The sequence below is a fragment of the Zonotrichia albicollis genome, chromosome 4, assembly GCF_047830755.1.
Source record: "Zonotrichia albicollis isolate bZonAlb1 chromosome 4, bZonAlb1.hap1, whole genome shotgun sequence".
Classification (NCBI taxonomy): domain Eukaryota; kingdom Metazoa; phylum Chordata; class Aves; order Passeriformes; family Passerellidae; genus Zonotrichia; species Zonotrichia albicollis.
This window is the reverse complement of record NC_133822.1, coordinates 54,942,089-54,955,030: the sequence shown is the minus strand read 5'-3', so window position 1 is coordinate 54,955,030 and position 12,942 is coordinate 54,942,089. Positions and strand designations below refer to the sequence as shown.

General features: G+C 35.5%; 1 protein-coding gene across 4 annotated transcripts in view; it reads right to left on the bottom strand.

Moving 5' to 3' along the window:
- ADAMTS20 (ADAM metallopeptidase with thrombospondin type 1 motif 20) overlaps positions 1-12,942 on the bottom strand; it is an 89,899-nt gene that overhangs the window by 32,467 nt on the left and 44,490 nt on the right. For all 4 annotated transcript variants that reach the window (XM_074539835.1, XM_074539834.1, XM_005480746.4 and 1 more), the window contains exons 16-27: positions 11,037-11,132; positions 9,661-9,827; positions 9,422-9,551; positions 8,232-8,358; positions 7,337-7,547; positions 6,684-6,848; positions 5,836-6,000; positions 3,998-4,120; positions 3,042-3,149; positions 1,838-2,002; positions 1,334-1,621; positions 829-990 (exon numbers count right to left, since the gene is read on the bottom strand). In XM_074539835.1, the coding sequence (XP_074395936.1) occupies positions 829-990; positions 1,334-1,621; positions 1,838-2,002; positions 3,042-3,149; positions 3,998-4,120; positions 5,836-6,000; positions 6,684-6,848; positions 7,337-7,547; positions 8,232-8,358; positions 9,422-9,551; positions 9,661-9,827; positions 11,037-11,132 (1,907 nt within the window). The remainder of the gene's footprint in view (positions 1-828; positions 991-1,333; positions 1,622-1,837; positions 2,003-3,041; positions 3,150-3,997; positions 4,121-5,835; positions 6,001-6,683; positions 6,849-7,336; positions 7,548-8,231; positions 8,359-9,421; positions 9,552-9,660; positions 9,828-11,036; positions 11,133-12,942) is intronic.

Here is a 12,942-nt window from a genome sequence, read left to right as displayed (position 1 = left end):
TATTTGTACTGACCTTGAGAACTGAATGGCTAAATCTGGCTAAAACAAGGAGAAAAGAAGTAAAACAAAAAAGCCACTCAACCAATTTTTCTTCTTTTTTCTATTCCAGTAACTGATTTCCAAAAGTAAGAAAAGTGAGCAAGAATCACAAGAGATTAGATTAGAATAAATGCAAAATTAATCAGCTTTAACTCTTTCTGTACCATTTGAGCAGGAGTGTGTGGTCAAGATATAACATCACACATCATAGCATGGAGACTAACATAACACCAATAACACCAAATGTGTCATCAAAATGTTCTAACCCAGGCACAACTTTTAGATGCATGATCCTATCTTGATACTCCTAATTTGTAACTACAACCCAGTAACCACTACTACTTTCAGTTACTATTGTTAGTACCTATGAAATTACATGGAATAAAGTTTCTCTACAGCTTCTTATGCTCATTTTTTTTTCTTAGACTAGCAATTGCACTGTGGTTTTTCTGCATACAATCCAGCTTTTTGTAACAGAATATAATTTTCTGCATCTGAAGATACATGTTGTACAACAACTATATGATTTGTTGATGTTGTATATCCTTAGCCTCACACAATACTTCTTCTGGATGTATATTTACATAACTCATATTTCCACTACAGTTCTGGATTTGATCAAAGAATAAAGTTTACATAAACAAGTCGAAACTCATTCTTTTTAAATTTTAAACTCTATTAAATAAGTAAAAACAAGGGGTTCAGTTCCACTCACAATCACATAATTATGTTTCTACTTCTAAGCTTACGTAGTAAACAAAGTTTCCCTTGTAAGTGAAAGGCTCTTACTTCTCCCCAGTTCCCAAAGTTCCATTGTGGGCAGGGTCCAGAATCACAGTGTCTCGACTCTGAAGGTTTTGTTGCCTCATCACAGTTACTGGCACTTCTTCCTTCCTCATCTTGACATACTACAACTCGGCGGTGAAATCCACCTGCACAAGTACTAGAGCACTACCAAAACAGGTAAAAATACATTTTGCCATTGCATGATCAAAGAAATGTAAAATATGTTGGTTAAAACAGCAGCTTGGTTTTAAGCCTTAACTCTCAAAACTGAACTTTTCAAACAAAAATTACTACTATGTAGAAGTATTTTAAATTTGAAATCACAGAAAAATTACGCTTAGAATTTAATATATTCTGAATAATAATAAGAACAAGAATAACAATACTTTTTAAAATGAATGTGCTCTTATTTTGACCAAATCTGTACTGCAATAACATTTCTAGAAATATTAACACATTAAATGTTAATGTGACAGCACAAATTAATATATCTAAAAAAATTTCTTACTGCTCCCCAGGGTCCAGTTCTCCATTGATATCCTCCCACGGAAGGACGGTTCCACTGGTTTAAATTGTCTTGTGGAGGGTGTATTGGGAGGTAACCTGTTTCTGGAAAATGGCTTGGATGGTCATGTAGTTTTGGAACATGATGATGAACTGGGCATGGTGGCATGTTACATTCTTGTTCCTTAGGAGGTCGGCCTTCAGGATCACAGTAATTCTCACTGATTTGCTGATGATAATTGACACAGATGACTTGTCTTGTTACTATTCCACTGTCACATGTAACTGTGCACTGACCAAAAGATTAACACAGTGTTTGTCACAGAACATTGATGATTATACATTTATATTTACTTTTGACAAGAACAAACATATACTTTGTGTTTTCAAGGGATGCAATTTCAGTCATGCTTGCAAAAAAAGGAAAGATGAACTCTCAATTTCTAAACAGAGATTTGGCCAATAATATAAATACACACATTAAAAAATTGTTACAATTAATACTTACAGGGGACCAATTTCCAACTTTCCACTCTCCACATGGGCTGAAGCAGCTTGAAATTTCAGCGGGTCGTGGTAAATGAGCACACAAAGACTCGTCTGCTATCTCTCCATGAGCATCTCTGCAACTCACATAGCGAGCACGATCGCCCTTCCCACAGGATGCAGAGCACTGTCAGGGAACAATTCAAGGTCATCCCTTTTTAGGAGACTAAAACAAGATCATGCAAGCATCTAAAATATTAACATAGTTTCCGTTGGCCTGGAACTGAATTGCATGGCCTTAATTCTCATGAAGCATTTCAGTGTGTATAAACAGATAGCATTTAAACTATAATATAGAATAATTATGCAGTTGCAAGAAGCAACAGAAACATCAGTAACTTCCAGAACACTTTAGTTGTTACACAGGGCTGCAATATTTACAGGAACTGTTTAAATAAAAACAGATATTAACAATCCATTCGCCATTATGGTTTGTATTAGCAGATTCCATTGAGCCCCTTCTGATGCCTTTATAACTGAGAAGTTCAAGGTGTACTTAGTGAAGAACTGCTGAGTAGCCTCAGTTTATGCACCCTTTACTGCTATTCAGTTAAAATAGCTGTGCAAAAATATAACTGCATCATATGCTTTGTTAAATATCTCAAGGGATTAACAGACACATCCACATTTCACAGAAAATTTTAAATTTTCTCATCGCTATCAAGTAAAACTAATTTTTAACATTATCAAAATAAAAACCTTGCATTGAAGAAAATTCATTTAGGAACTGTTTTACTAATGCTTATTTTACAAAAAAATGTCAAATTAGATCTTTAATGACTCCAGCTGTTTAGTATTACTATCACATAAAAGATTTAAATAATATTTTAACATCAAAGATGTTCCAAATACTTAGAAACTGATCAATTACATTTAAAAAGTCACTTCCTAGTGGGCTGCCAATGATAGAAAAACTATTTCACTCAGAACCCCAGCTCCTAGGATTCCACTTTTTTTCCTATTATTTTTTCTGGTTGAATTTGAAGCACAGAGTTTGCTGGAAGTGTCTATCCGCTCCTTAAGAAACAGTTTCTTTTCTTAAGAACTCCTTTTTGATCTATCCCAAGCAGATTTCAGTCTGAAAAATATCTTCATGAAAGCTCTGTGGAAAAATGGGTGAATGAGTGGAGGGCTGCCCTGCAAGTTGTGACTGCTGTATTACATACTGGGGTCCATGATCCATATCTCCATTGGGTCACCTTCCCCACATGAACTAGAGGAAGTGAAGTAGTCCATAATTTTGTATTTTCTGGACAAGAGGGCAATTCACATTCCTGTGGGGTGAGGAAAAAAAAACTTTTGAAATATACATTTTGGAAGAGCCAAATGTAAAGCAAATGGTTAGCATTTAATTAACATGCAAATACCATCTTTTACATTTTCCCTGGAATTATTCAAAGACCTTAATTGAATTGCTTTGTTTCATTTTAAATGGAGTGCTAAAGAAAATTTATTTGCTCTTAAAACTGCATTAGCAATAACTAATAATATTGGAATTTTGAGAAAGAACAGTTTTGGCAAACTTGTTGGAGAGAAGGAGCATTGACATTACAGTTTCCTGCTTCAGAGCCACAGGCAGCACAGAAGGATCAAGCAAAGACAGTGGCTGCGCTGTCCTGTCCTTTATCCCTTCAGCTACTGAGAATATAAATTTGCCCAGTTTCAGTCAGTAGCTAACAGGAACCACAATTAAAAATGCCAAGGATAATCAAATCCAGTGTTTGCACATCTAAGCAGAAATAAACTACACCAATTAACAGGCTTTTATGTTTAGAAGCTTATTAAAGAAGCCAGTTGGGTACTATTGATTAGGTAGGATGGCAAGCAGTGTCCTTACAATATTCTACATGTTGGAGCTACTGCCAAATAATCACAGGCCTTTGGATTCCTTGAAGCCATATACTCTACCAACATCACATATCAACTTTCAAACATCTCTTAAAATTACTCTCCTTTTACTTAATTCTCTAGGCAAAATTTGACTTTTGTGAAGAAAAGCATATTTCAGTATTTTGTTCTCATTTTAGAAGTGATGCCCTCCGAGTTCCCACACAGAGTCAGCAGAAAATAATTGTATTCAGACACTTTTGATAGAGAAGTAGAGAGGTGTTTTTTAACTTACTTGGCTGTCCCTAGGACGAGTGGCAGCATTGCACTCCCTGTCGTCGCTCAGGATTACGCGGTATGTCCCAGTAACACATTTGACTGCACGCACCTGGTACCCACGTCCGCATGTTATAGAACACTGTTGAAGGCAGGAGTTTCATACACTTGAAATAGAGCTATTTATAACCAAATTTTATTTTTAATTACATTTTCTACTTTGCAACTCTTTCTAGAATGAATAGGAATAACTACTGAGATGGTGTTAACTTCCTTTGTGGCAGACCATTGGGTACTTAAGCAGCGTTTGTAGCACACCAATGAACAGTGTTTGTGCAGGACAAAGGCTTCCTCTCTTTCCCCTTTTCTATCCCCTGCAGTGAGGAGGCTGGAGGTTGGGCAGGAGACTGGGAAGGAACACTTCCAGAACAGCTGACCTGACCTCTTTAAAGGGACAATTCATACTCTATTATGTAATGCTCAGCAATAAAAACTGGCGAAGAGAAAGTAGAGGAGGGGAAAGAGAGGAATAAGGAGTAGCTTCAAATGAATCACTAACTGCAGCTATTAAATGTTTTTCCCTTCACTACAAAGTTTGACCAAAGTGCACTCAAAGCTGTCACCTAAAACATTAGATGACTGAAAATATTATGACGCAAACCCTATCCCTATAAATGTTGTGGTTCAAGGACAAGTACTTGTAAAAACCTGGTTGAGAAGGGCTGTTACCAGGTGGTACAGTGGAAAAACTGCAATGAAAAGTTCTACTCCAGTGACATAGATTGGTAAATTACTTATACCAGCTATTTCAGAAAAATATTTTTATCCATAAGGATTCTATCATGGGACTGAATTAATCTTTTATTTAACTTTAGCATTTAGCTTGTAGGAATGGAAATTCACAGTCCTGTGATCACAAGATTACATTATGTTAGATAACAGTATGCTTATCTGTAAGGTAAAAAAGTAAAAGAAATATCTAAGTTAAAAACATACTTAATTTCCAAAGGTATATTTATTCTGTATTTTAATAACAGGTTGTATATAATAAGACAAAGATCAGCTGCTATTTGGTTATGATTTCCCACTAATATCCAAGAAACACTGTTTCTTTACTGTTGGTTTGAATAACCTGATCTTATAAATGCCACATGAAGTTGAGTACCTCATATTTTTAATTAATTCTCATCTATTTACTGACAAGAGTTTCCTTCACAAATTAATTCACTTTTTCTTAGTGTTTTAAATCCACTTTGGTTTACATTCGATGAGTGTCACAGTGTCACACAGGAACATGTTTTTCAACAGCAATTTCACGTAAAGAGATAGTAGATCTTATATCACTGAAGATAAAAACAAAATGTAATAATAAAACACTAAGTCCTTTTCCCTGCTATTATTAGCATATACATTTCTATGATTGATTGCAGTATATTGTAGATTGAAGACTGATCTGTACCAATTGAAATATATTGTAGATTGAAGACTGATCTATATTAATTAAAGCTACCACTTGAATATGCCCACTTACCTATAAATACTTGGTCTTTTACCTGTCTCGTTCATCTGAACAGTTTGCTACCTCATTTTCATTATTCTGGTGATGTATTACACTGATGTGTAAAACATCTTTGATATTAAGGTTTAGGACCAATTACTATTTTAGGGATTTAACTTCTATATGGGCGTTCCTAAATTACAAGTTAGATAGCCAATAGGACCCTGCAAAGAAATACGTGAATCAATTCAACTAAAACAAATGCATAAGACTCAAGTAAAATGTTTAAAAGGTATTGTTTCGTGATTGCTCATGGCCTGAACTATAAACCAAGAAGCCAGAAATCCTTATGTACTCACTGATCCCCAAGGCCCTACTTGCCAAGATGCACATTCATGAAGTTCACATGGTGTTATTGACTCTGGTCTGTCATTTGGGTTACAGAAATCATTGCTCAGTTGTTCATCATTAAGTTTGCACCAGACTTGACGATGCTTCATTCCTTTGCCACATGTCACAGGGCACTGTAAAATTATTATAAACACCAGTTTGCAGAGACATGAATCTGCATTAGGGCTTCAATTTCTTTTAGTAACTTGTTCATAAATAAACAACATAAATAACAAAAATATTCCATGAATGTCAGTAGTCCAAAAAACCCTACTTTTCAATGAACTTTTCATTTCCTGTTAAGTTCAATTCAAATGCTAATACAAAGAAATTACTATTAAGATTCTAAAGATGCAAATTATGAAAACTATGTGTAGATCATTTATTTCCAATACAATAATAGTGCATATATCACAGCGTTCACTGGAAAAATATTTAAACTGTCCACAATTCTTTTATATCCATCTAACCTATAATAAAATTATTACAATTCAATTAAACAGTTGTCTGTATAGTTGTCATTCTTCATAAAAAAGGAAGGTATGCAAATTACTGCAAATATATTTACTTTACATGTCTTCACTACCTCATTTTAATGCAACAAAATTAAGGAGAATATAAATTCTAGGAGTGTTTTACAGAAGTTCTCATGCCAGTCGTAGATGTGTGATGTGTATCAGACAAATCATAGGACTTAAAAACTTTCATAACCATGTGGCCCAAAATATAAAACAAAACCCCTAAGCACTTAATGCAGCTTATTTTAATACCGATGACCAGGACCAAATGTACTTTAACTTTTACAAAGTTTCATTACCTCACTCCAGTCAGTAACAGACCAGCTTGGACATAAGAATTCATTGCAGCTCTGTGTTACAACCCTTGGAAGTTCCTGGCATTCTCTGTCAGGAAGATGACGTCCCAAGTTGTTCATACAAAAAGCTTCTCTGGTTCTGACACCTCTTGCACAGCTCCTGGAACACTGCATAGTTATGAAATAGGAAACAAGATAATAAAACCAGGCCAAAATACATTACCAGTCTTAAAGGTAAAAAGATGTTAAGGATTGCACTTGATAAAAGTGTCCTCCATTTAATCCGCAGAATGCTAATATGTTCATTTGAGATAAATTCAGCACTTTATATAATAGCTCCAAGATAAAGCTCTAACAAAGAACAAAATCAAAATAGTACAGAATTAAATTATTAAGCAAATAAAATATACACCTTTAATTACCAGATCTTTGCTGCTAACATCCAAAACCAGGCTGCAAACAAGCTGCCCATTTTTATAAAAATATAAGGAAGTTGCTGAAATATAAAGGCTGGTATCAGATGATTCTACATATCTGTACTTGTCAAACATTGTTTCCTCTTAGTTACTTAAGTAAAAACACACAGAGGATTAAAAATTTTGTGTGAATGCTAACCAGAACTGTAATGGTACAATTACAAAGTTTTAAATCTGTACCTCTGACCATTCTGTATAGTGCCAACTTCTTAACGTACAGTCACCATGGCAAGGCTCTCTGGCTGGTGGTTTCTGCTGATCAGCACAGTACTTATCCTCCACTGGAGCACTGAGTCCTCTTGCAATAGAGTACTTCATGCAGTGGATCTCAACAGACCGATGTCCTGGGCCACACTTGGATGTACAGTCACTTTTGCCAACACTGTGCCACCTAAAATGACAAACTGTTACAGAAAGCTCAAAGAATGTATCAAGAATCATAATGTAAATATAGATATGCATTTTAGGGAACAAATAAAACTGTAAACCCTATCTCATTACTGGATTTTGAAAGCAATATAAAAGAATTTGACTCATAGGCTTAAAAGAAATTTTTTAAATTTAAGGGATTTCTTATCTTAATCTCCTAGGTGACCTTGAAAAATGTAAGGTATAATTCTAACTCTTCATCATCTGAATATTTCAGTGTGGGCTATCTTGGAGTGCAAAAACACTAGTCTGTTTCAAATTATTTCCAGTTGTGGATACAATTCTGGTGGAAAATGTATTTAATGCAGCAATACAAGTTTTTGTGCCAGAATATACAGAACAGATTCACAATTCTAACAAGAGATCTTGTAATTTACCAATAAAAATTAGAAAAGACCCTACTTCTATGTGGACTTGATAAAAGGTGTAAATATCATGTATGTGTGTTTACAAAAGGTGTAAATATCATGTGTAAAGCCACTACACCAACAGATTTAAGGAAAGCAAGGAGGGATGGGAAGAATGAGGAAGGTAGAGAGGGATGAAAGGACAGAGGATGAAGCAATCTGAATTACCTTGTTTCAATGCCATTCAATAAAACCACATAACACCACAATAACCCCATCAGTTAGGAACCTTTTTTTACCTTAATTCACAGTCTGTATTACACTGCTCGAAGACACTTGGGACAGTGGGTATAAGTTCACATCTTTGATCAGACACTACCACACCATCACTTCTACGTATACATGTCATTCTTCTTCTTCGAATACCTTCAAAAAGCATCAGAAGAAGTAAATAAAGGGCTAAAATAAGAAACTGCCTTTTGGGTTCCATTCATCAGCCAGGAACTGAGATGCCCCATTAACACAAATTGCTGTACACAGCAGATACTGCATAAACACACTCCTTTGTGCAGCTCACTACATTCCAGGTGGAGAATAACCTTTCCCAATTACCTTCCCCACCTCCCAGCTGTCCTAGAGTGGTCTCACAGGATATCAACTTCCAGAGAACTACAAAAGTGCAACAGTCTATTTACTCATCAGGCTAAGTATTCCAAGCACATCATGTATGTTCTGCTAATTAACATATTCCCTAAACCACCATGTTAACTTAGACGTTGTGATCCTTTCCCTTAAAGAAGCAGAAAAATTGATCACCTAAAAGATCTGGAGTTCTGGGAGAAATACCTCAGTTGACAGCTATTCTGCTTCTCTAGAACATGAGCATGTATACAACCAGAAGAAACTCATCATTACATATTTTCAGGCTTTTTTAGCACCCACTAAGAAGAGTATTTGTCAAAAATCTGTGTACGTACACTTTTATATATACACATTTCATAAATGCCGTGGCTTTATTTTTATACTGGAATGGCCTAGAGTGTAACAGCTTAAAATAGTCAAATATATCTTTAAACAGCATCGTCCCATTTAGCAGATAAAAAAAAAAAGACAAATAAATGAGTATGAAAGACACCAGACAAATCAGTGATCACCTGGAAGTGGTATAATGGAAGCCTAATGAATATTAATAGACATACAATACCACTTTATAAGAATATATTAGATTTGATCCAATTGCTTTTTAATAAACTTCTCCTATGTCTCCAAGTGTAGTTTTGAATATAGAATTGTACTGCATAAGTAGTAAAAATAGCAAAAAAAAAATCAGAAGCTGTTCTGTCCTTAAAGGCTCTGTGAACTTGAAGGATACTGAGGGTAACAAGTCTCTCCCTTACAAGTAATGGTGAAAAGTTAGAGAACTTAAGATGAGTCCCTTCCTAAATCCCATCAGGTCTTTGGCTCTGGTGAAAAAAATACTTCACAGTACCTTGGCACATCCTGCTGCAATCTTGCCAGGGTCCATAAGGATCCCACGTAAACAGATCACTTCCATCTTCTATCGGGACATTGAATGAATAACGCACATCAGGGTTGTATAAATTCCCTACACACAAAACCTTGATTGAGATAAAATAATAGCTGTTTTTCAGTGAATTTGAACATAAAATTATGAACATAATGATCATGTAGGAAATTTTCAAACTTCTGAGAAAAGTAAACATGCACCTGTAAGGTTAGTTCTTCTTCAACTTTATCAGTGCTGTTAATTCGTTCTATGGTATTGTTCGAACCACTGTACTCAAAAATGGCTCCTTGTACATTGATTTCTCTTTTTGACATGCTTACAACAAAATTCCCATTCAAGATAAAATTTCCATGGGCATCTGATAAAGCTGCAAGTGAAATAAAATATTGGAAATCTATTTAATTAAAAGGTTCTATCAATAAAACCTCACCAACACTTAGCTTTATTGTAGCCAATGTAAAAAGTTATATCAAAGAGTTCAAATTAATGAATTCAACTCTAATAATCAGTACCTTTCACCTGAGCAGTGGTCATGGATTTTTTAAGTCATGCATTTTCTCTGCATTATAGCAATTAAATAATATTTTTTCTGCTGAATTGCTGACTGCAGTCATAACTTGTTAATATTACTAGGTTCTGCCACTGCAGAAGGAAACAGTAGTCATTGGTATTTCTGCCCTATTCTACAGCCCACATCCTTGTATTTGCTATAGCTACTTCTAGTGAAGTGGGTTTTAAAAGCAAATTTGAAAATAAAAATAAATTATTAAGCATTTGTGATAGTAATTTAACACAATGACCTATCTGCAATAATAAAGATTAATGACAAATTAAACATTTTTTAAATAAGGTAAAATTTGTAGTACATGATGCTATTCAGGCATTACCACATTTGAAATGGAAGCTAATGTCAGGGGTGAAAGGTTGCTTCTGGGCAGCTGGTGACAAGGAAAACATTTTGAGAATTCTGAAGTTTGTTGGCTAGGATGACAATGGAAGAAGAGACAGCAGGCAAATATGCTTCAATATTTTTTCAGGCACTTCAGATACAATGTAACTACTGTGAAATAGAACAACCAAGATATTTGGTAGGATGTACTTATGAGTTCTTTGTTGCCTACACACACTTGCAAATCTATCAGCATGTGACAACCTTTATACTCTTTATGTCCCAGACATAACAGAAAAAAAGAAATATGAGACAACTGGTAAGTTTGCTGATGGTCAGACTGTTTTGTTCATAAACAAAGTAAATGCTTCCAAGATTTAAAACAACAAACACCTGCTTTATTCCTGAGCTCACTTGTGGCATTAACATCATGACAACAAAGTAAAGAATTGACAAAACGATGCAAAGTGCTATAATTCTTATTCTCTGATGAATGAACGCACTCGTCTAAGAACTAGAAACCTTAACATCCTACTGATTTACAGAGAGACCCAGACAAATGAATTACAAAACAATTAGATATTTTCTCCAATGTCTTTATCAGAATTCTCCTAATATACATCCAGAGCAGATCTCTGTCAAAAGCACAAAACCCATTCATCCATGTTGTACACAGGAGGCTTTTACCAAGGTAGTTGTCATCCTCTGGTTTCCCTGAGTAGCTGTGCTGTTGAATATCAATGTTTGTTGCTCCTTTGGGAATATTTACTACAACATTGTAACCTGCAAATTAATTATATACAAAAATAGTCAAGTATTAGTAAATATGAAAATAAATTTTCATTCACAAAACCCTACAGTGCACTAGAGATAACCAATGCCTCTGAATGCCTTTACATGTTACGTCCTGTGTTTAGATATGTGAATTCAATTCTTCACCACTAACATAAGCTCAATCTATTCAGAAAAATTCCTGCAGAGCAGAACTACTCTAGAAGGCAGTCAAGTAAATCAAGAGAGACTTGGGAAACACTGTCACTGCTCACAATTTAAACTTCTACAGAAATCTGGGTAAGTCACTTAACAGGAAATATCTCCATTCCCTCTTTACAAGTTTTTCTCTCCAAGAGAATTCCAGCATGCTAAAGAATGAATCCTAAATACTAGGATAATATTGCAGTGTTGCAGGTCATATGCATAGGTAGATACAGCTGTTAAACTAGCCATGCTTGATTCACCTTCTTCTGCTTAAAATACTGAGTGCACTCTCTTCAAAACACAAATGCTCCACAAATGAGTCACCATTTCTTGCAGTATCTCCAAGTAATATTATGGTAGCCTTGCCACCAGGTAACAAAATAATGTGCATCAAGATCTACTTTTTAAAAATCGTGCTGCACATAAATCTAGGTTAAAAAATCCAGACATGTTTCTCACAGATGCTAACCATGAATTCTAAATACTTCCAGCTGAGAAAAACTGACTACAGCAAACACTGGAAACAACTAACAAATATAAACATGTAATCTGAAGTATTAATAAAAATTTTGATAATTTTTCCACTTATTTCACTGTGTTTAACAATATTACTGTGGCTTTAGTTGATGCACCTCTGTGGGTAAAAATTTAAATGGCAATATCCTTTTCATTTTGTACTGGGTTTGACTGGGATAGAGTTTGTTTTCTTCATAATAGCTGGTAGAGGCTGTGTTTTGGATTTGTGCTGGAAAATGTTGATAATTCAGGGATGTTCTGGTTATTGCTGAGCAGAGCTTACAGAGTCAGGGCCTTTTCTGCCTCTCACCCCACTCCATCAGTGAAGAGGCTGGGAGTGCACAAGGAGTTGTGAGGGCATACAGATGGACCCCAGCTGACCACAGGGATATCCCAGACCATATGGCATCCTGTTGGGCATATAAAACTGAGGGAAGAAAGAAGGGGGGAATGTTCAGAGTGACGGTATTTGTCTTCCCAATTCACTGTTTTGCATGACAGAGCCATGCTTTCCTGGCTGGACACCTGCCTGCCCATGGGAAGTGGTGAGCCAATTCTTGCTTTCCTTTATGTGCTTTTGCTTTACCTATTAAACTGTCTTTATCTGAACCATCTGAATTTTCTCACTTATATTCTTCCAGTTCTTTCTCCCATCCCATTGGGAGGTAGTGAGTGAGTGACTGGCTGTGTGGTTCCAGCTGGGGTTAAGCCATGACAAATTTAATAATTAATTAACTTCCTAGTGCTTTTAATCTATTAAAACTAAGCCATGCATTTAAATGAAGATTTAATCTAATTACAGGTCCATCACATTTACCAGCTGGGGGCAGCACTGCAATTGCAAACTGACAAGATGCATGCTCGGGATAAATACAGGGTTTGGCCAATCTTTCAACATACTAGGAAGAAAACCAAAACACAGTTAAAAAAGCCCCTCATCTCACACACTGAAGACTTTGTCTTTGAGGTAATAGAATGAAAGAAGAAAAATTACAGGAGGAAACTATTAACAAAACTGCATAGCATGTTGTCAAGGATACACAAAGAGAATAAATCACACACTAGGATGCTGAGAATGACCATTGTCCAGGAAAGCCTC